The sequence below is a fragment of the Rhinolophus sinicus genome, chromosome 2 (genome assembly GCF_057876585.1).
Source record: "Rhinolophus sinicus isolate RSI-liver-muscle chromosome 2, RSI-T2T, whole genome shotgun sequence".
NCBI classification, from domain to species: Eukaryota; Metazoa; Chordata; class Mammalia; order Chiroptera; family Rhinolophidae; genus Rhinolophus; species Rhinolophus sinicus.
The window spans coordinates 8468867-8493155 of record NC_142502.1 but is presented as its reverse complement, the minus strand read 5'-3'; the positions used below and the strand labels follow the sequence as shown (position 1 = coordinate 8493155).

The window sequence follows — 24289 nt, the reverse complement described above, 5'->3', positions numbered from 1 at the left end:
AAGTACAAGACAGTGCTTACAATTTTTATGTATTTACTTTTGACTAGGAACAGGTTCGTGTTAAAAACAACAACAACACTAAAAAAGTACAAAGCAGGTAACACTGAAAATTCCTCTCCTACCCCTCCCCCCTCAGCCAGCTGTCTTCTCTCCTCAGAGGCCATCGTATCTTTATGTCGTATCCCACAGAAGCGTTCTATGCGTACACGAGCAAACGCGTTTCCCTTCTTGTACACACATGGTGTACCTTGCTTTATATTCTAACTTAATAACATTCATTAGAAATAATTCCACAGCCAGAAAATGAACCGATCTCGTTCTGTTTTGCTGTAATATGGGAGTCCCTTTTGCGGAGGTTCCCACTTTCCTAACCAGTACCTCCCTACCTTTTAGGCCGTGGCTGGTCCTTTGCTATTGTAAACAGTGCTGCCGTGAACAACCGGTTACATGTGTCCTTTTGTACAAGTGTGAGTGTTTCTAGAGGATAAAGTCCCAGAAGTGGAATTTTTGAGTAAGAGTATGAGTGTGTGTAATTTTGATAGGCCTTTTACCAAATTGCCTCTCGCTTCCCTCAGCACTATGTGAGAATACCTATTCCCCGAGCCTACACCCTAACCAACGTGATGTTGTTATGAGAGTTTTGTTTTTGTTTTGTTGCCGTCTGGTAGGTTAAAAATGATGTTTGTTTAGCCTTATAAGTGAGGTTTTACATTTTTAAGAGCCATTTTTACTTTTTTTTTTTTTTTCCCTTCCCAATTCCTAGGTAGCCTTCATAGAGTAGGGGAACCAAGCTTTGTGATATGAATTGCAAATATTTTTCCCAGTTTGTCATTTATTTTTTCATCTTGTTTATGTTGCCTTTGCCAGGCAAGGCAGCTATGTTTCATTTTGGGGGAAGAGAAATGTCTTCCTCTCCCCCTTTTAAGGACAAGGGTTTTGTTTCCTATTTGAGGTCCTCCTCCACTGCAAGATTATTTTTAAAATTCACTTAAGATTTCCAGTGGTACTTTTTACAGTTTCATTAAAAACCTTTTCATATGGAGAATGTCGAGCATATTCAAACGTAGAATAGTGTGATAAAGCCTGTGTACCGTTACCCACCTTCAGCAGCGACTGACTGTCTTGTTTCATTCATCTAGACCGGATCAGCTTCCCCCACTCTTGCATTATTTTTGAAGAAATACAGATATTTTATCACTTCATCTGTAAATATTTTAGTGTATATCTCTAAAGATGGAGAGTCCTTTAAAAATACACCATTTTGATACCTAAAAATTGAATACTCTTTGGTATCATGCGACCCTTAAGTATTCAAATTTCCAGTTGTCTCAACTATCAGTCTTTTCTGTTGGACTCAGAATCCAAATAGTCTGTATATTGCGATTGTGATCATCTTCTAAGTCTGTTAATTTATAGGTTTCCCTGCTTCTCTTTCTCCCCACCCCCCCAACTTACCCACCCCCCCGGGCTTGTTTTTGTCTTTGAGAATTATTTGTTAGAGAAAATGGGTTCTGTGATTTCCTATATCTGGGTTTTCTTACTGCTTCCTCATTGCCTAGTTTAATATATTCCATTGTAGTTCCTATAAATTGGTTCTAGGGTCTAAAGGATAGATAAGAGTCACATTCTTGTTTCTTTTCAAGTAGATTTCATAACTGGCGTATTCCATCGGAAGGCAAATAATTTCTCAGGTTGTCTTTTGGATGCACTGTGCTTAGATGCATTAAATTATTAGAAATTTAAAAGTGATGTTCTAATTCTATTCTTTTTTCATTTATTACCGTAGGCGTCCTCAAGGTTCATCCATGTTTTTGCATATTGTAGAATTTCCTTCTTTTTTTAAGGCTGAATAGTATGCCACTGTATGTCTACACCATACTTTCCTTATCCCTTCATGTGTCAAAGGACATTAGGTTGTTTCTGTGCCTTGGCTATTGTGAATGCTGCTGCCATTTAACACAGGAGTGCTAGGATTGCAGAAACACCCAGAAGTGGAATTAGGTCACATGGTAGTTCTATTTTTAATTTGTTTGCGAAATCTCCATATTGTTTTCCATAGTGGCTGCACCATTTGACATTAGCTGGAATATTATTGTAAAGAGAGACTTCTTACCTACTACTTGATTAGTGGTACAGTCTGTAAAGGAGAGGCAGGATAAGTGCCTGATTTTTTTCACCTTTATTTACCAGTTTTCAAAATGAAATGGTTTCCCACCGTGTTTCCCCGAAAATAAGACCAGGTCTTATATTAATTTTTGATCCAAAAGACGGATTAGGGCTTATGTTCAGGGGATGTCATCCTGAAAAATCATGCTAGGGCTTATTTTCCAGTTAGGTCTTATTTTCTGGGAAATATGATATGTCCACATGAATTTTAGGATTAGTTTGTTCTGTTTCAGAAAAAGAATTCCTGTTTATATTTTTATTAGAATTATTGAAGGGAGAGTTGCTATCTTGACATTGGGGCTTCCCTTCTAAAAACATAGAGAGGTTCTTTCTTTGAATTAGTTTTTGTTGCCTAACAAACTATTCCCAAACTTAGTGACTTAAGACAACACATACATAATTACTTCTTACAGTTCTGTGGGTGGTTCTTGTGGTCTGGAAAGCCTGGCAGAGCTGGATGGCCTGGGGTGGCCTCACCCACATGTTGGGGTCTCACCTCTACAGGAGGATGGCTGGGGTGGCGTGGTGGTCTCTCCTTCACAGAGGCAAACCCAGGCTGGTTCACTTCAGGTCCCAGAGGTGGTCCTGGTATGACAGCGCAAGCCCCAGTGTGCCAGTGCTTTTCAAGCCTTGGTTTGTATCACATTTGCTGTTATTCTGTTAGCCAAAGCAAGCACATGAAAAAGTCCAGAGTCAAGAGTGGAAAAATAGCCTTCACTTCTTAATGGGAGGAGTGGCAAAGTCACATTACAAAGGAGTAATTCATACAGGGATGGGAAGATTTATTGTGACTATTGTTGCAAACAATCTACAATACTCCCTAGTTTTTCCAATTTTCTGTCTTTCAGCAACATGTTAAAGCTTTTTCCAGGTCAGTCTTATGCATCTCTTTAGTTTATTCCCAGATATTTTATCTCTTGCAGCTACTGTAAATCATGTCTTTCCCCTACCCCCAATTTTAATTTAGAATTCTTGGGCAGGTGATAACATGTACACAGTTAAAACTAAAATAATATGAAAAGAAATATACTGAGAAACATCATTCTCCTCTTCTTATCCACTCATTTTCCTCTTCCATATGCATAGGTAACCAATTTTAAAATACTTTTATCTAGTGCTTCTTCATGGAAATACAGGCCAATATAAATATAAATGTTCCACCTATGAAAAGGGTAGCATAGTATATGCCCTATTTTGCAACCTACTTTCCTCACTTAATGATGTGTTCATTCCATGTCAGTGCACAGAGATTGTTCTCATTCTTTTATTGCTACAAAATACTCCTTTGTAATGATATTTCAGGGTTTATTTAACCAACTCCCTGTTAGTAAACACTAGGGTTGTATACAGATAAATAGCATCATACACACGTGCATCTAGAGAATGGATTTCCAAAGTGAGATTTCTGGGTCATAGGGTGAAAATATCTTTAAAGCTATATTGAAGTAGCATTTCTCACTTATCAGATTGGCAAAAATCCAAAAGTTGGGTAATGTATTCTGTTTGTGAACCTATGGAGAATCATTACTTTCATATCTGTTGCTGGTAGAGGTTTAAATGGTACAATCCCTAATGGAGGGAAATCTGGCAACAGCTACCAAATTAACTTCTTTATGTGTGAAATTGAGCATTTTTTCCATGTTTCAGGGCCATTTATATTTTTCTGTGAACTGTTCATTCTTTGCATTTTTCTGTTGGGTTGCTGATCTTGAGTTTTAGAAGTTCTTTATATATTAGAAAGATTAACCTTTGTGACACGAATTGCAAAGATTCTTTCCTTTATAACTCGTGTTTAATATATTAGTGATTTTTGTATAATAACTTTGTTCCCAGCAATGTTATAGGAGTCAGCAAATTATGGCCCATGGGCAAAATCCGGCCTGCCATGTGGTTTTCATAAATAACGTTATCGGAACATAGCCACACCCATTTGTTAACATGTTGTCTCTGGTGGTTTTTGCACTGTAGCAGCAGAGACAAACTGTATGGTTCGCATACCTTAAAATATTTAGCATAGGGCTCTTTACACAAAAAGAAAAAATGACCCCAATTTAAAGCAACCACATCAAAATGTTTTGTATGATGCAGCCATTTTGACATAGCCTTAAAAATAAAAAGCCTGTTAAACTTTCTAGTGTGTGTGTGAAGCAGTGGGCAGTCCCAGGTGGGTGTCAGAAGTGTGTAGTACGTTACTGGTAATCATGATGTTATGTGTGACATGGCCAGTTTGATGACCAGAACATCAAGTAACTGATAAAATGCCGTTGTCTGAGTGTTTTTATGTGCACTGCATAAAGAAGCTTTGATCTGCGTGAATTTGGATAGAAAATCTCTTAAAATCATCCTAGTCTCAAGCAGTTTTGTTACAGCATGGCCTCAGTTCAAAGGATTTCCTTGGTCGAAGTACTTTCCAGAAGTTCTGGAGTAGAATAAAGGGAAGGAGTAATTAATTAGTCAATCAATTAACATAATTCATTGACACCTTGGAAAGAATTCCTTGTCTTGTGCAGCTATGTTGGACAGGGCTACTGTATTTTTATTTTTTTTTTAAGATTTTTTTTTTTTAAGATTTTATTAGGGAAGGGGAACAGGACTTTATTGGGGAACAGTGTGAACTTCCAGGACTTTTTCCAAGTCAGTGCAAGTCAAGTCATCCTTTCAATCATAGTTGTGGAGGGCGCAGTTGTGGAGGGCGCAGTTCAGCTCCAGGTCCAGTTGCCGTTGCTAATTGCAGGGGGTGCAGCCCACCATCCCTTGCGGGAGTCAAACGGCAACCTTGTGGTTGAGAGGATGCACCCCAACCAACTGAGCCATCCGGGAGCTCAGTGGCAGCTCAGCTCAAGGTGCCATGTTCAATCTTAGTTGCAGGGGGCGGAGCCCACCATCCCTTGCGGGACTCGAGGAATTGAACTGGCAACCTTGTGGTTGAGAGCCCACTGGCCCATGTGGGAATCGAACCGGCAGCCTTTGGAGTTAGGAGCACAGAGCTCTAACCGCCTGAGCCACCGGGCCGGCTTCGAGGGAGCTGTTGTATTTTAAGTTTTACTGATGAAGCAGGTGAAGCTATGGAAAGCATGTTTATCAGGTGTTCTGAGGACTTAGCAGGAAAGGATAAGGGAGAATTGCAGGATGGTGTCAGAATTCAGAAAACCCTTTAGTAGGTTGGAGCAATGGGCTGAATCTAACAAATGAAATTTTACAGGGATATTTAAGATGCTCTGTTTGATTCAAAATATCAACTGAACAAGCACAGGCCAGGATTTAGTTAAGGCTCTTGAAATCACAGACTGATATAAACTGAAAAGCATTTAAGCCTTAACCACTTAGAATGAGGACAGATACATCTGCATATGTTAATGGTGTAATACAGTAATGCTGTCAGGGTCCATTAGAGTAATTCTGTTTCTTCTGGAGATCTTGATGGTTAGGTAAAGGGAACGCATTACATATGTAAGATTTTATAAAAAGTCAAATGAGCGTGCTTAAGTAAAACAAGCTTGCCATTTAAAAAGGTAAACTAGTTCTATGGAAATATCGCCTGCACCCTGAGCTTCAGTTCTCAAGGGTGTCAAAGTAATAAGGAATCCTTCTGCCCGGGGACTTCTGAAGGTTTGCGTGTTTTACTTTTTATGTAACTGAGCGTCTGTTTTAAAGATGGGAGAACTACATTGCTGGAGATGTACTGCTTTTCCCCGAGATTTAATTGTCATTTATGTGAAACCAAAGAAGCAGATGCTTAAGAGTAGGAGCGTTCTAACTCAATGTGAACTTTTTTGCTGCCAGTTTTTGCTTGTTTGTTTTTGCTCTTAAACTGTTTAATTCTCTGTTATTGTTCATTTTAGGTTCTGGGTTTTTGGTTTGGTTTGGGTTTTTTTTTTACAGAACAGGAACTACAGCGCCGTACTTCTTATGTGCAGTGTTTTTCCTTAATTTAGAATATTTTCTTAATAAATTCTTTTGTTTGGGATTTTTGGTTTGTATCAACTTGGACTCTCTTGGTTGTAACAGAATCTGAACTCACATTGGCTTAATGCACCGAAGGAGATACTTTGGCTCCTGTTGACTGAAAAGTCCCCAGGGGAACAAATAGCCAAGGGCTTGTCCTCCAAGTGATCTCATCAGGACGCTGTTTCTCTTTGTCATTCTATTCTGCGTTCTCTCCACTTCCTTTTGCAGACGTTCTCCATACCTCAGCTCATTAGCCAGTGGCAGTATCTTCAGAGAGAAAAATCCACTTTCCCCAGCATCTCTGTCACTTTCTGGGATAGAGTTTGATTATCCCTGTTTGGGTTACATGCTCAGCAGTCACTTGGAGTAGGGCAGAAACAGTTTCCAGTGGCAAGGGATGGGGCAGACAAAATAACAGATGTTACAGCGTGAGTCAAAAAGAATAAATATTTTTATGCGCCTCTCTCTTCTCCCAAAAGGAAATGTGTGCTAAGGATGGTGCTTGTGCACATATCAGACGAGTGTGGGGTGGCACACTTACTATTCCAGTACCTGGAATTTGACTTTGAGAACTTTGAATCTGCTAGTGTTTACTTACTGTATGTAGCTAATGGAACTTATGTATAAGATTGCTGTCTACTAGCCATTGTTCCCCTTATCTGTAATACTTTCTGAAATTGCTATTGAAAAGATGAATGTGGTTGACAGTATGAATTCAGTATATAGTATCATACAGAGAAGTTATCTACTGATCAGGAACTGTGTGGACATTTAGCTCTTGAAAATACTTGAGTCATTTCTTTAAAGTATAGCTAACATTGGAAAAGCACTCGAGAAAAATGGACCTTTACTTTCAAAGACCACATCAAAAACAGATTGGCATTTGGGGTGGCCGTCAGCATCTTTATGTTTGGATACTGTTGGGTGGCGAGGAGGAAAACGGGGAGTGGTAACGGAAGCAAGTGAGACGCCAGAAGGAAGCCACATACAAGGCTCGGAAAGAGAAAAGACGACTGTAAAGGGAGACGTGCTCAGAGGTGCTCAGTGCGAAAGGTCCCGGTCTTACCTAAACTTTGTAACAATAATTGCTGCCTTGCGCTGAATGGTCAGTTATTTTTTTCTGTTAACATGTTACGCTCATTTGAGGATGTGATTTTTCAATCTTTTTGTTCTCCCAAGTTATTCTCATTTCTAATTTTTAAGAAGCATCTCTAGGTTTTTGTTTTTTTTAAAAAAGGCCTTAGGTCAACATTTTAAATAAACCTGTAATACTTAGATACATTTTTTTGTGATTAAATGTTCAGTAATATTTAAAACTAAGTTTTGGGATGACCTGTTAGTTAGCTCAGTTGGTTAGAGCACAAGGCTCTTAAGAACAGGCTGCCGGTTCGATCCCCACATGGGCCACTGTGAGCTGCGCCCTCCACAACTAGATGGAAACAACTATTTGACTTGGAGCTGATGGGTCCTGGAAAAATACACTTAAAATAAAAGTTTAAAAAAAGAAAAAGTGTAAGTTTCACCAAGTTGTAAGTTTGGTAAATAAGAGGCTTTGGTATTCTGTATTTGGGGATTTGTGGGCTTTAACAGATTTATTTTTTTAAAAAAATTGTTAACCAGGATTTTTAAGGAACCATAAGAAAACTTCCTGCTCTTGGCAGCACAGCAGACAACCTGCCCTGGCAGCCTGCTGTCCTGTGGGTGTGTCCTGGCTGGGGGGACGCCTCACAGTGGAGGTTCCACCTCACATCTGCCCTCAGTGCGGGAGGGGTGGGGTAGGCATGACAAACACTCTCCAACATGACAAGCAGAATTCTGTCTCCTTTTGCAGCTGTGTGAGAAAAATACCTCCTTATGATTTTGCTGTCCTTTATAATAACCTAAAGAAAAGTGTAATGCTTCTAAAGTTCTCTGCCTGCCCCTTTCAATCCCCTTTCCGTACCTCTCAGCGTACAGACAGAAGTAAGGGGTCTGATGCAGTTTCTGGCCCGACAGACTGTATATTACCATTTGTTTCTTTCCAACTTTTTATTGTGGAAAATGTCAAACATGTAGAAAAGTTGAATTATTTCCCACTGAACACCATTAACCCACCATCTAAATTCTAGAAATAGCATCTTACTTTACCTGATTTATCACATGTTCATCCATCAGTCCATCTTATTATTTTCGATGTATTTCAAAATAAATTAGTATTTGGGGTTTTTTCCTAATCTTTTTTTTACTAGCAGTGCATCCTTAATCCTTGTTATCAGGATTTCAGGCATCATTAAGCAAGTGTGGAAAAAGCAATGGCGAGCAAAAGGGCCTCACGCACGCCTGACGCCTGGTTGGTGTTCAGTCAATATTTGTTAAGTGAATCCACGGATCCTATTTGACCAGCCCTTTAGGTAAAGTTCCGTTTGCCTCTTATGACAAGCAAGTACTTTTAAAATAAGCCATATGTTTTCTAGGTACATGTGAGCCCCAATTTGTAAGATACACTTGTTATATATCATAAAAGTGTATATAAATATGTATGTTTTACAACAGTGGTTCTCTTTCTTGGAATACATACACGGCAGCATTCCCAGTGACTCACATTTCTGGGTCGGCGCCTTGGGTCCTCTTGAGGAAGAGGCTGAAAGAGCAGCCCCACCTCACGCCAACCAGAAGCGTGTCCCTTCAGTCTGTTTCCTGTGAAATTCAGATTTCATTGTAGGAAACAGTTTGAAAACTACAGGTGTTTAGGTTACACAGCTCTGTAAAGTCGCTGTGAAGTGCGAAGTGCAATAGAGGAGCGCAAATACGTGCTGCTGCCCAGATCGCAAAGTTCTGCGTTTACTTACTTGGCTGGAGATGCTGCGTTATCAGAGTTCCTCCCGGCGGATCTAGGTGAAGAACAGGGGCTTTAGTTGCAAGGAAATAATCTAAGGATGTATGACTCTTATATGTGTGTGCGCACTTCTGTGTCTACATGTGGAGCTCTTCAGGGCCTGGAGTGAGTGCTCCCAGATTGAACGGTATCTGCGTTTTCACTTCTTACCTCCTGAAAGGAGGGGCATGCTTTTTTCCCAGCCCCATCAAGTGGGTGTGTTTTGAGGATGTTGGGGGGCTGATGTCTAAATGCAGTGTGGGCAGCTACCAGAAACCTTCCCTGTTTCCAAAACAGAACAGGACTCTCTCGATAGGCATCATTCTTTCTCACAAGAGAGAGGGCTGATGAATCACTTTGGTAATATGTCTTCCTTTCTTCCAAAACAGCAGGCCGCTGTCCTGAAGTATTTGTTCATACCAGCATGTTTACAAAGTGAACTTAAAGGTTGTTTGTTTTGTTACGGTTCAGTTTACATTTGTAACTTGTTTGCCTCTCCACTTCCAACAGGCTCGGGTTATGTATGATTTTGCTGCTGAACCTGGAAATAATGAACTGACGGTAAATGAAGGAGAAATCATCACAATTACAAATCCCGTAAGAGACCTGTTACATTTGAATCTGATGGTCCCTTAAGGACTTATTTTTAAGATTTTATTTTTTAATAAACTGATCATTCAAATCCATACGAATTTTTGTCCTGTTGCTTGCAAAGTATTGATGGTGAAGTGAGAATATTTTATAAACATTGAGAAAAGTTAAGTCCTCTAAAGATAGGTGGGTAGGGTTCCATCAGACAGAAACAGAAAGAGAGAAATGCCAGCCAGATAGGTTCCAGCCAGAGCAAACGTGTAGAGATTAGGACGTAGTCAGTGTTCCTTAGAAGCCCCCGCTACCATTTATTGCCAGTGTGTAAGCCAGGTGTTTTGCTAGGTGCTATGCATGTTTTCTGTAAGTATTCTTAATTTCTTTTTACAAATGAGGGTAATGACACTTAGACAAGTTAAGTAACTTGCCCAAGCTCATTCTTCTTGGAAGTGGCGAATCAGGGATTCAAAGCCACATCTGTTTGGCCTCTAAGCTTTGCCTTTTCTTCTCTGCTGGGGACGACCACGTGTAAACAGGTGTCCCGGGGCACAGGGTATGTAGATGCCAGTAGGAGACAGGCCAAGAAAACTGGCACTTAGCGCCAAATCAGAACAGGACCTGTGTGCCAGGCCATACCCAGACTTTGGAATTCATTTCGTAAATAATGGATTCATTTAAGGGCTTTATAGTTGATATCATTGGAGGGCGGTGACACGAGGAGACCTGCGCTTTAGGGAAATGAATCCCGCAGACGGTGTGGTGGAGTCTAGCACACGACCTGGGGTAGCAGCAGTAGGCCTTGAAAGAAGACGGGTGCAGGTGGCCTTGCGGAGTCAGAGCCAGAGGACTTTGTGCCTGATGGAGGATGTTGGTGAGAGGAGTCAGGGATCGCCGAGGTTTTTGTCCTTGGCATCTGAGACAAAGCGGATTTATTACCAAATGTGAGGCAGGAAGAAGAGCTTCTTTGGAAAGATTAGAAGAGTTTGTTTTTAGATATGTTGAGTTTAAGGAATAGTAAATAATCAACCCTGGCTTATAGCTTTGGATCAGTTTAAAAATGGAAATGCAGAGCTGGCGATAGGCTGCCTCCCTGCACATCTTTGACAGCACGTGAGGAAAGGTGCCAGGAAGGGCGAGGGGACTCTGGGAAAGGTAGGAAGAGGTGCAGATGTGCTCCACTGGCGGGAGGGGGCACGACTGTGGCAACACAGGAGCGAGGAAGGAGAAAGAGGAACAGCCGAGAGGATGGATGGTGGTGTCTTCATATTGACAGTGTTTTTAAAACCTGTGTTGCATGTCTTAGATACCAAAAAGAATTACTGGGAGAAAAGCATATGCAGTTTTATAAAATATGCTAGGTGTATAGAAGTAAATGGTTCTATTTTTATTCATAGGAGAAATTAAGATTCTTTTATCTACCTATCTAGTTTTTTTAATGAAAATGTATTCTTCATATCTTGGTAAAATAGTATTGTCTCTTAAGTTGCTGTTGTCAAAAAATGGACATTGAAGTTGTAGCTTAAAGTGATTTTAAAAAAATGTTTTATCTAGATTCAAGTAATAATTCGAGCACAATTTATGAACTTAAGACAACTCTTACTATTTTAAGGAGAAAAGTGGGACTTGGGTAAAATAATGGATTGGAAAATAGGAATCCTGGTGTAGAGTACTTTATTTAGTTTATTAACGTTACTTATCCAGAAGATCTAAGGAACCGTGGACCAGGCTGCTTTTCCTACATAATGTAATCCCAAAGCTCAGTGCCTTAAACAGCCATTGGTTGCCCTGGAATCTGCAAGTCAGCTGGGTGGTTCTACTCACCTGGACTCACTGGCGCAGCTGCAGTCACCTGGTGCCAGGCGGGGGCTCAGCGGGCTAACTGGCTTCACTCGTCTGGCGGTGCACCTCCTGGGCGTCGGCTGGCTGCGGAGGTGACAGAGAGATTGGGCCTGTCTCTGTCGTCATCTAGCAACCCAGATGTATTCACTCAGAAGCTCTTTTGGTTGGGAAAAAGCAATCTGAAGTGTACAAAACCTCTTGCGGCCAGGCTTTAGACTCACCCCATATTATTTCCATCTCATTCCGTTGGCTAAAGAGGTCAGAAAGGATAATGCAGATTCTAGGGGTGGGGGTGAGCATGTGCAGTCTACTTCTTGACAATCAGAGCTGCAAATCATTTTTGTAATCTACCGCAGACCATAGAAAGGAATTACAAAACGATGGTGTTCTACTAATACGCTATTTTAAAATCTTTGGTCACTGGCTATTGAACTTTGATTTTTCTTGTTTTTAGATTATATCATTTTCTGGAGTAAAGAGAAGGCTTAAGAATTTAAGAATTTGAACTGTGTTAGCTCTGTAGGAATAAAAAGCTTAATGTTAATTACTTTTCATGTATAACAATTCCCAATGCAAAATTTCTGCAGGAAATTCCAACTATAGTCTTTCTTTTTTCTTTCTTTTTCTTTCTTCTTTCTTGAAAAACTCTTAGGATGTTGGTGGAGGATGGCTGGAAGGAAGAAACAGCAAAGGAGAACGAGGTCTTGTTCCTACAGACTATGTTGAAGTAAGCGCTTACTGTCATTTATTAATTAAACCTGGTCTTTGTCAAACGTCTTTTTATGAATTAACTTAAATGACAAACGAAGATAGCAACTTCATTTTTAATTTAAAAAATTCCATTATAAGAGTAATACATGGTAATTATATAAAATGTGGAGAGTACATTGAAGTAGAACTAAGAAACAATATTACCTATAGGCCCAAGCTCCAAAAGTTACTCCAAATATTTAGGTTAAGTTCTTTCCAAGGAGAGCAACTTTTAATTATCATGAGTAAAAGTCCCTGTTTTTCATTCACTTGTATTGTGGAACAGCTGCTACCTGCAATATTGTTTATTGTAGAATTGAAGCACAAAGTTTGAGTAGATTTTTTAAAGTAGCTTACCCTCTCCCTGTGTTAATTTAGGGCGCATCTCTCAGTTCCTTCTCCCGGTCCCACAGACAGAGGGTCTTGAATGAAGTGCTGTGAGCCATTGCCTGGTTTAAGCTCCATTCTGATAGATGCCAAGGAGATAGTGTTACACGCCCTGAATGAATGAGGCTCCCCGCGGGGACACACCCACTCAGCTGACAAACCCTCTTCTGCCTCAACCTCCTGGCGCCCCCTGCTGGTGGTCTGTAGGTCACCCTAAGCACTGAGCCCGTGGTGAGCTTTCCTCTCGATCTGAGAGGAAGAAACTAAGGTAGCCTGGTGCCCCGTGAGTAAAAATGGAGTGCGATCAAGAGTAAAGGTGCCTGTGGTTCCTCTCCAGGAGGGAGGAGTAATGCCCTGGGAAAATGTTTGCCTGAGCGCTGCCTGCACAGTGGGAAGGTCTCCTGTTGTTCCTGGTGGAGAGTTGGGGAGGGAAGTTTGGAACCCTTTGGAGAACCTGATGAAATCTTCAGCCCTTCCTCTCAGAACTATGTGCATGTGCGTGCACCCAGCCTTTTCCATACAGTTTCGGAGGCTTCACAGGCCCCTGAAACGAGTCCATGTCTTAGTTTGTGTTGTGTTTTAGTTCTATGCACTGTGTATTCAGGGTTCTGAAACTGAGAAAAATGAGAAAAATCTGAGGCTTAGTAGATACTGGCATTAATTGCATTTTCTAGAATTCTGCACATTTACAGAAAGGAATAATTAATACAGATGTTCCTGGGCTTGCTTGCCTGTTAAGAACATAAGCCCCTTTTCCATGAGAGCTGACAATTCTTACTTGCTTTCAGGGACTCGAACGCTGAAATAACTCTAATGTATGAAAATAATTGTGATTCTTCCTAATATTCAGGTTTTGCCCAGTGATGGGAAAGATCCGTTTTCTTGTGGAAATTCAGTGGCTGACCAAGCCTTCCTCGATTCCCTCTCAGCAAGTACAGCTCAAGCCGGTTCATCAGCTGTCAACAGTAACAACCAGGTAAGTCTTGTGTCATCCTCCTGGATGAGGCTGGCTCTCCTGAGAGCAAAGCTCATTTGTGGAAGCTTGTGATGCGTTAGCAGCTGTTGCCGTTCCCTGAAAGCATAAAATAGCTGTTAGATGTTTGTGTGGCATTTCTATTGGGTATTAACAAAGAACTTGCCTGTTGAACCTACTAAAAACTGTTTATAAAGTTGATGAGAAGAGAAAAGCAGGGTGTTCACTGAGAGTAGCTTTTAAAAGTCTGGCATGGTATGAACACAGACCCCGTACATTGCGAATACCCTGTCAGGTGAGGCCGTAGGAAGAAGTACCGTGGGTTGAGGCGGTCGGTGTCAGAGGACGCGGTGTGTCTGACCTTGGCACTGACTTACGCGCTTAGCAAGGGCCCCCTCATCCTGAGGTGCAACGCACGTAACAGTGACTGCAAATCCAGCACTCTGCACGTGCTGCTATTATTGTATTGCTTCTAAAAGACTTAGAGTAGTGGGGTAATTTGAGAAAAATACTCTGAAATTTTACATTATTTTAATGAAAATTTGATCAGTTTGGGTGATGCTGCCTATTTCAGTTATTACTGGATGATTATCCAGAGTGAGTAACAAGAAAATTGAGAGGATAGCTATCAAAATATTATTGCTGCCTCCACCTTTAGAAATGAGTGGGCTTTGGGCAATGTTATGTCTTGATATGGTTTTCAGCTACGTAAAAGGTTTTAAATTATGTGAAGCCTAATAATCGTATCACTTATAATTATTTGCTTACAGAGGTCTATATCTTAACCTCCCAAGAGAGTTTATCAAGGTGCTTTTACCATATATTAACTACAGGTTTTATACATTTTAAATAGCCTTTTGTGGACATCCTGAGTTACAAATTAGTCTGACCCAGATATTTAAAAATCAGAGGCAAAGTGATCACTCTAGTTCAGCATTTTCCCATATTTTGTTACTCTGTAATATTTGAGAAGTTGGTCAGTTAAAGATTACTGAAGATTGGGCCGGCCCGGTGGCTCAGGCGTTTAGAGCTCCATGCTCCTAACTCCGAAGGCTGCCGGTTCGATTCCCACATGGGCCAGTGGGCTCTCAACCACAAGGTTGCTGGTTCAACTCCTCGACTCCCTCAAGGGATGGTGGGCAGCACCCCTGCAACTAAAATTGAACACAGCACCTTGAGCTGCGCTGCCACTGAGCTCCCGGATGGTTCAGTTGGTTGGAATGCGTCCTCTCAACCACAAGGTTGCCGGTTTGACTCCCGCAAGGGATGGTGGGCTGTGCCCCCTGCAACTAGAAAATGGCAACTGGACCTGGAGCTGAGCTGCGCCCTCCACAAGTAAGACTGAAAGGACAACAACTTGAAGCTGAACAGCACCCTCCACAACTAAGATTGAAAGGACAACAACTTGACTTGGAAAAAAGGCCTGGAAGTACACACTGTTCCCCAATAAAGTCCTGTTCCCCTTCCCCAGTAAAATCTTAAAAAAAAAAAAAAAAGATTACTGAAGATGAAATGGAAGAAATAGTACTTAAACCTCACTTGAAGTTTCCCCAGGGATTCTCAGCCTGAATGCTGTTAACCTTTTGGGCCTGATACTTCCTTATTGTGACGTTTAGCAGCATCCCCAGCCTCTACGCACTAGATGCCAATAGCACCCTCCTCCGTTGTACCAACCAAAATTGTCTCCAGATGTTGCCAGGTGTCCCCTGGCAGCCAGGTCAACCCAGCGGAGATTCACAGTTAAACAAAAACATCAGTGAAATGTGTTTGCATTAAGTAAAAGACAACATTTTAATAAGAGGGAATTATAGTGAGATTATCATAGAATAAGTAAAGGAAAGAAAAGATAGAAATAGTTCATTTTATTTTAATTCAGGGACCTAATCAGCCATTACCTCAGGATAGGCTGGAGCATTTGAGCTGATGAACACAAATTCAAAATCAGACTCAAATCTTGTTCTGTTGGGAAGTAGATTTCTCAGTATTTAAGTGTAATAATATAAACTGAATAGTATAAATCTGAATTTTTTTTCTTCCAGGTTATTTAGAAGAAAATATAACCAATTTTTAAAGAGTTGGATTTTACTAATGCAACCTAACATTAAATCTAATTAGAGCCTTTGAATGAAAAGAAAAAGTAAACTGAAACTGGAAGTAACAAATACAGAAAGAATGACCATAATTAATTAATTTGAGCATTTGAATTTAAATCAAGTAAAAATACTTTTAACAGCCATCCATGCTCTCAGTTATCTGGGTTATGAGAGCAATTTAAATAGGCCAAAATTGTGCTACATTTTATAAATATCATGAAAGATGTCACAAATAAGAAACCAGACAGCCATTATTAATTGGCAGCTTTTAAACATTTTTCTACTATCAGGTTTGCCCATTCTTTCACTTCTGAGTGTCAGTAAGATGCTGCTTGTGTTCCAGCGATATGCCTCTTGGGCTTTTTCTCATGGGTCTGGCCTTGTGTTCTCTCATGGAGGAGTTTTATTTTGGGGACAGGTGTGTCAGAGGAGCCAGGCCTCCTCTCCCCCATCAGGCCATGCAGGGCGCACCCCATCCTTTCAGCTCAGTGCACTGCAGACTTCTGAACCACTGTCTGTTTACCCTTCTCAGCACCAGTTATTTTAAATTAGGCTTTCTTCCCACACAGGCGGGTTAGCCCCACAATTCAGCTGCTGGTCATCCAACATCCGGACTAGTCTATCTTTCTCTTAAACCATGTCTTTTAAAAATAAGGCCCTTTACAAGTATGTCCCATCTGCAAATCTCCCTGAATAACTCATTTCAAGCCTGCTGGACTTTTCATTTATCTGAGCCTTCCTTTGTATTTTTAATCTATACTGCATTTCAGAGTAACTAGTTCATAAATTTATGACTTAATATGTAAAATAGCACTTCCTTTTGTTTTTCTTAAAACTCCTAGTTTCAGATTGCTTGGGGTACCTTTGGTTCTAGCTTCTCACTGAGCAGTCGCAGGGGTAAGTGTAATAACTGGGGAAGAGGTACATAACACTGATACATTCATCACAGCGACCCATTAGCATCTTTCCTTCCTTTGCTGGTATATGAGGGAACCCCTTCTCTGTAAAACAATCCAGCCGCTTGGCTGTGGTACAGACTCGAATTATAAATGTCAAAGGAATATAATTCATTATTCTTTAAATGTGTTGGAGCAGTTTAATTCGGAAAATAATAATGCTCTTTTATTTTTTCAGTACGTGGAGAGAATATAGACAAAATTGTTTTCATAATTTTGGAATATGGAAGGCGTTTCTAAGCACGATACAATATCTAGCAGCCATTAAGGAAAGCCTTGATAATGTTTAAGTCAAAAAGTAATATTAAACTAGGAAAAATATTTCTAACATGCCACCAATATAACTAATTCTTTTAATATACAGAGAACTGTTGCAAATCTATAGAAAAAAGATGAATAACTCAGGAGAAGAAATGGGCAAAGGGTGTGAACAGATTTTTTCATTGGAAAAGAAGTACAAATAGCCGGTAAACAGGAAAATACTCATTTTGAGATTCTGCCGTCAAATTAGCAGAGAATTAAAATGCTTTATTCCTGGTGTGAGAAAAAGCGCATTCAATAGGCATTCTGATACGAAGCCAGTGGAAGGATAAGGTATTTTACAGTGGAAAGTGTTGTGAGATTTGCAGATGTCAGCCTTAGTCCCTGTGTAGAGCTTTGTGTCCTCAGCAGTGGCTGCAGGACCGGGAGCCGGCCCTAGCCCGTCATCCTACCATCTGCTGTGTGACCCATCAAAACCGTTCAGTTCTCTTCCAGAAAAATCCTCTGGGCTGGTTAATTATGTTTTAACAGTTTAGTTATTAAACGAATGGTCTAAGTTAAGTGGTTACTTAGGAATATAGCATCTTTTTATTATGCAGAAATTTTCATTGTAATAATATTTGTTATGAAGGAATTTTTAATGGCTAAGGGATGAAGAAGGCAATAGTACTTTTACGTTAGAACTATATTTTGCTTTCTCGTTTCTCAAAAAATCATTTTGGGCCATTTGAAGATATTTTATAGTCCATTTAAAAATAAATCAGCAAAAGAAACCTTCACAAAGGTATTAAGTGTGCTTATTATTTCATCATCTCAAATAAGGTCTGTAATGCCATAGTCCTCTCATAATTGCTTATTGAGGTTTCCTCTTTACAAAACCTTTATTGAAACGGTGCTCTTGGTCTTACCCCACTGCCCTCCACCCCAAATGAATCCCTTTAGTACTTGGTTACAGGCCTTTGTAAGGAAGGTTGTAGACATCTGTTTATAGGATTTGTTGACATTTTTCTTCAAAACTGCATTAGGCTGGCATTACCAACTTTCCCCGCTTTGTCGATTTCAGATCCTCGCCTTATATGACTTTGTGCATCTAGAGAACCTTTCAAAAATACTTGCGGGTGAAGTTTATTGTTTAGGATGGTTTTAGTGTTGTTTGTTTTTGCCTAAAAGGAAAGAAAGGCAAAAGGTTCGTTTTGTTTTTTTACCTTAAAACTGCTATGTTAAAGGGCTAGTCAGCACTGTTATATGCACAACCCGTCATCAGAAGAGTTTCCATAAAAGGCCCTTTAGCATGGATTTTTATTAGATCTAGCTGGAAGCAAATGGTCTTTTGCTATTTGTGGCATCATCCTGTTTGGTACGTAGAACTGCCTATTTTAAAACTTTGTGCTAACGAGGTAAACTCTCTAGACTAATACAAGTATTATCCATTTCCTAAGGCAAATTTTATTCTTTTGATTTTCTCAATTTGAAAAATAAATACCTGGAATTGACATCTGTGGGTCCACAATGTGAATTAACAAAGGATTTGTTAAGCCATTTAAATTTTGAGGGGTAATTTCCAGTTAGTAGTGTTGATATAACTGACTACCAATGGATTTAATATGGTGTGGTGATCTAACCTCATGTTTAAAAGAATGTACAAGTTTTATATGTCTGTTAGTGGTTTTCTGAAGTCAATAGAAGTTCAGCTGTAGAATTAAATGATGTCCTTTGAGCAAATATAAAGAACAAAATAGGAAATTTTACAGTTCTTCTGTATTTTGAGCTGAAATGGTTAAGCTTTTTACATAAGAGAATATTATACCTCCTGTAAGCCCTTTTGAGAAAAAGAGTTAAGTCTGTGTCAGAAACTGATTGAAGCGTTCTTGGGTATAGGAATTACATTATTTGCTTTCTATTTGCACTTCCTAACACAATTGGCACGTGGTTATTAAATGTTCGATGAATGAGAAATGTCAGATAAAGACTTTGGTCAGATGACTTGCCAAAAAAAAAAAAAAAAAAACCCCAGCTACTAATAACCACAGTCTTCACAAAACAAGAAGCTTTTTATTCATTTTTGTTGTATGCCCCTGGAAGTTTCTAGTGGCAAAATTCTTTCTTTCTTCCAAGCAAAAGCCCATTTATTAGGGCGCAGTAGTGTGATAGGCCATGGCATGATAAGCTAGATGACAACACAGCGCATAGGATGTAACAGTGTGAGACTGAGGCATAGGAGGAATTTCCTTATCTGATGAGGCGGATCCTCGAATGCTTCTCGAGCCTCTCCCCCAAGATGATAATGTCAAAGGTAGTGAGCCCATGACTAGGGACTCCTCCGACCTGGTGGACTTACAAGCGGACTGATCTGTCTTGACCCACGTTGAACTTTGGCCATCCTCTGTCAGGAGCCAGGTGGGCGATGGGAGCTGTGACCACTCATCACTGTCCTTGGAGCCTTCCTGGTCCTTTGTACTCCTGTTTGCTGGTTTGGTAGAAAGCAACCTTCATGAAATATAAGTTACCTTTTTCATAATTCTCAGATGTAGGTCACTTAGATGTAGGTCTGACTTAGTTCCAGTGTACACAGATAACATAAATGACGTCTATTGCCCATTTCATCGTCTTCTCCCAGCCTGTCCCCGTGGTGTTATTCTCGTGGTCTGTGCAGTGAAAGTTGTTCTTCTTAGACCTTGTCTTGTCTACTTACTAGAAAACCAGTGAATTGAGTCAGATCTCACCGTTGTTATCCAACAAGCTCTTATTTAATGCATTTTCATTGATGCCTGTTGTCAGAAGTAGGAGTTTGATGCTTCCTGGTCCAGGCCCCCCAAGTATGTCATCTAAGAAGCAAAATACAACAAAATAGCAAAATATAACAAAACCAGAACCTGTCATTTTTGTGGTCAACAGTTACAGACTAGTGTTTTTATTTTCTTTAAAAAGAATTTCTAAATAACATTTTATTGTTATAGAAGCAGTACATATGCACTGGAAAAACGTTAGAATTCAGACTAGCAAAGGACCAGCATCCCATTTCCTGCCGTCCACTACTGTTTACACCCTGATATGTGTCTTGTTTTCTCTGTGTGAACGTGGGTGTACATGTGTATACCCAGATGAGACGTGTGGTAATATACGCTGTGACCTTTTAAAAGCTGATGATACTTTCGTTTCCTTTTCAGTAAATATATTTTCATCTCACATAATATCCAGACCAATTTTAATTTTCCCAGCTGACGCCAGGGATGTCCTTTACAACTTGTTTGTAAGCTAGTGTCCAATCTAGGACCAAGCCCTGGATCTGGTTATGTCCCTGTAAGTTATTATTTTCAGCACAGTCCTTGCTTTTTTTAAATTCTGACTTAGCCAGTTATCCTATAAAATTCCTGTTTTCTGGATTTGCCTGGTTGTTCCTTTTTGTATTGTTTTATGTTGTTCCTCTATCCTCTGTACTTCATATAATTTGGAAGTTGTACCAGAAGGCTCAGAGGATTCAAATTGAGCATTTTGGCAAGAACACATCATAAGTGATATTGTATATTCATGGTGCATCACATCAGGAGGCATATTATCTGGTCACCCTGCCATCGATCACATGACCTTGGTTCAGGTCGAGGACAGTCCTGTGCCTCCATTGTCGACTTACATTTTCTCTATATCATCAGAAAGTCGTCTGTCAGACATTAATTTAACATTATTAACCATTCGCCTAATGGTTTACCACCAATTTATAATCCTTGCTTGCCTGCATCAATAATGTTATTCCAAGTCTGCTATATTATTACTGGGTCAGATTCAATTGATTTGTCTCTTGTTATGGGTCATATTTTCCTGCTACTTTTCATGCCTGGTGATTTTTTTATTGGATGCCAGACGTTGTGATTTTCACCTTGTTATATGCTGGATATTTTTGTATTCCCATATTTTTGATCCTTGTTCTGGCATGCAGTTAAGTTACTTAGAAATACTTTAATCCTTGCAGGTCTTATTTTGAAGCTTTTTAAAGTGGGACAAGAGCAACGCTTAGTCTAAGGACGTTTTTGCTCCTCCATGGAGGGTAACTCTTTCAGTCCTGTACCCAGTGCCCTGTGAATGATGAGGTTTTCAGTCCTGGCTGGTGAGCAGAGCCCCGTGTGAGGGACCCATACGGAGTCCTGTCATATTGCAGTGTCCTCACATGCGTGTGCTGGGCAGTACTGGGCCTGAGCCCAGCGGTCCTTCAGTCAGTCAGACGTCCCCTCTCAGCCCCGTGCCCCAGAGCCCACTTTGTGTGGGTTCCCCACCCTAGTCATGGCCAGGAAAGTCTCCAGGCAAGAATCAGGTCCTTCGTTGCCTAATGTCCAACAATGTGAAAGCAGTTTCGTAATATTTTGTAGTTTTTAGTTTTAAGTGGAAGTATAAACTGGATCCCAATTGCTCCTTTGTGTATTAACTGATTTCCAAAACTAAGTTTGTCTACATCTAAAAATGGAAATAATACCACCACTTACTTCATAAGAGAGTTGCACCCAAAAAGTGCATTCTCGTAGCACTCTCTAAACATTAAATAATGACAGTGGCTTCCCTAATAGAGTGGACCTGGGATTTGAAGCCTGGATATTGGACTCCAAAGTTGTCCTCTTAACGTGATGCCAGTTTGGCCACTGTTGGCTTCATGGAGTGTATCAGTTATCTGTTCCCACAAGGATGCTGCGTCCCGAGCCAGCCTGCACCTCGGGAGTGCACACCAGGAGACTGTGTGTCCGAGCCCCTGGCCTGGCCAGGCTGTTCTGTGCTCGCAGAGGGCTGGGGAGGGCTCACCGTGGCTCTCTGGTTGTTTGGCATTGACCGGGTGGCTCTGCTCAGTTTGTCTGGATTCTGTCACTGTCTGGTGGCTGTGAAAGCAAAAGGTTCAGCATCTTAACATTTGTGAAAGCTTGGCTATGTTTTTTTCTCTGGAGTTTCTTTCATTGGCTTTCTGACTTGTGTGGTATTTGTTCCATTCCTTATGTGCTGCTATAATTATTTTTAGTGTTTCAGTGGTACTGTATTATGACAACAACAGTCTTTAGAATATATACTAATGCATTGAACTTAACCCACTACTACACAGTTGGGGCTTTGCTTTTTGCATGGAATTTGTGAATGGGGGGCATGCTAGAATTTTCTGGTGAACTGCTATGAGTTTGCTGTTTTTAGTTAAAAGCTTTGGCATATTCTTTTTCCCCCTCTCCATTCACTGAGCACCTTTTTTATTTTAAGGTGGATATTTTGGCTCAGATTGGTTGTATTGAAAGTCTCAGCCAGTCACCGCCTTCTTCATCTTCTCCTTCTCCTTCTTCCATAAATAAGGTAAAATTCACACTTGAATGCAAGTGGAAATAAACGTTTAAAACCCTTAAAAGTAACTTTTCCCAGTGAGGTCACGTTTCAGGTAAAGTATCTTACCAGCGCTCCCTGGGACCTGGTAACATAGAATGAGGACAACTTGCAGTTGGAAGGGGGATTGGGATTTACGTCTTAGAGACTTTTGCGGAGACTTGATTGACAAATTTTTTCCATGGACAGTGAGGCGTAAAGAAGAGTTTGTAATTACACATGGTTGATAGTCAGGAGGGGTTGGTACCATAGAGGGAGGGAAAAGAAGAGGATGAAGACATTGCTGAGTAGAAAGAAGAGAGGACGGAAAACGGGAAGAAAGTAGAGAAGAGACATCTCAGCGTTTGAAAACTTAGAGCAGAATGGATTATTGTGTGACCAAATGCCTACAGTTGAGGGATAAAGGGGGTTTGGGGGATTGAAAGCAAAGAAATCAGGGACAAAGGATTGTTCAAGCAGGTCATTGTAGCCCAATTTGTTACCTTAGGCGTCACGCTTTGAAGAACCAAGATGTGAGCAGTTAGCACACAGCATGTTTGTGCCAAGAGCCCCAAGAATTAGGAGTTACTGTTGAACGTTAGATGAAGCATTTCTGCTTCTTCCTGTCTTATGTATCCGAAGGAAACAGGTCTTCAGCTAGACTAGAAAACATCTTTAAGTGCTTATTATCACCTTTTTTTAATTTTAATTTTTTTCAATTACAGTTGACATTCAATATTATTAGTTTCATGTGTACAGTATAGTGATTAGACATTTATATAACTTACGAAGTAACCCCCCCTTTATAAGTCTAGTGCCCCCATGGCCCGATAGTTACTACAATTTTATTGACTATGTTGCCTATACTGTACACTCTCGTGACTATTTTGTACTTCTTAATCCCTTCCCCTTTTTCACCCATTCTCCCAATCCCCCTCCCCTCTGGCAACCATCAATTCTCTGTATCTACCTCTGTTTCTGTTTTGTTTGTTCGTTTATTTTGTTCTTTAGATTTCACATGTGAGATCATATGATATTTGTCTGTCTGACTTATTTCACTTAACATGAGACCCTCCAGGTCCATCCATGTTGTCACAAATGGTAAGATTTCATTCTTTTTAATAGCTGAGTAATATTCCATTGTATTTTTGTATCACATCTTTTTTGTCCAGTCGTCTATTGATGGGCACTTGGGTTGCTTCCATACCTTGGCTATTGTCCATGATGCTGTATTGAACATAGGGGTGCACATATCTTTTCAAATTAGTGTTTTGGATTTCTTCAGATAAATACCCAGGAGTAGAATCGCTGGGTCATAAGGTAGTTCTATTTTTAATTTTTTGAGGAGCCTACATACTGTTTTCCATAGTGTCTGTACCAATTTGCAATCACACCAACAGTGCACGAGGGTTCCCTTTTCTCCAAAGCCTCACCAACACTTGTTGTTTATTGACTTATTAATGATGCCATTCTGACAGGGGTGAGGTGATAAACTCATTGTGGTTTTAATTTGCATTTCTCTCATGATTAGTGACATTGAGCATCTTTTCATGTCTATTGGCCACCTGTATGTCCTCTTTGGAGAATGTCTATTTAGGTCCTCTGCCATTTTTTTAAATTGGATTGTTGTGGGAGTTTTTTTGTTTGTTTTTTGGTTTTCTTTGGTGGTGTTATCACTTCTTTAATCAAAAGTTTCTCTATTAATGTGATCTGGCATTGAAAACACTTGGAAATATAACTGCTTGATCTTTTCCTCTAAAGCATAAACTAATAGGTGTACTACTCATGGGGATTTACTCAAAGAACTGCCAGTCTTCATTCTTTTCTTTATATTCTGGATGAGCCCCCGTATAGTAAGATAACCGCTCCTGAAAGATTATTATGTGCCAGGTATTGTGTTAAGTGCTCTATGTTCATTATGTCATTCACTCCTTACAAACACACTACGAAGAAGTCGTTGTACCCATTTTATAAGTGTGGAGACTAAGAGCGATGGAGGAAAGTGCCCAAGTTCACAGCCAGTAAGTGCTAAAGCTGGAATTCAGACCGAGACAGGCAGCTCTCGCGCCTAAATTCTTAACTGCTGTACCCCTGTAAAATGTACTTGGATCAAATGGTCCCTGGATTTAAAACTCTGCGGGCCAGTGTTCTT

At 40.3% G+C, this 24289-nt stretch overlaps 1 protein-coding gene across 1 annotated transcript in view; it reads left to right on the top strand.

The window, feature by feature from the left end:
* The window catches only part of SNX9 (sorting nexin 9), an 89952-nt gene that overhangs the window by 19786 nt on the left and 45877 nt on the right, over positions 1–24289 (top strand). The window contains exons 2-4 of the mRNA XM_019749328.3: positions 9479–9565; positions 12048–12122; positions 13383–13508. Of these exons, the coding sequence (XP_019604887.2) occupies positions 9479–9565; positions 12048–12122; positions 13383–13508 (288 nt within the window). The remainder of the gene's footprint in view (positions 1–9478; positions 9566–12047; positions 12123–13382; positions 13509–24289) is intronic.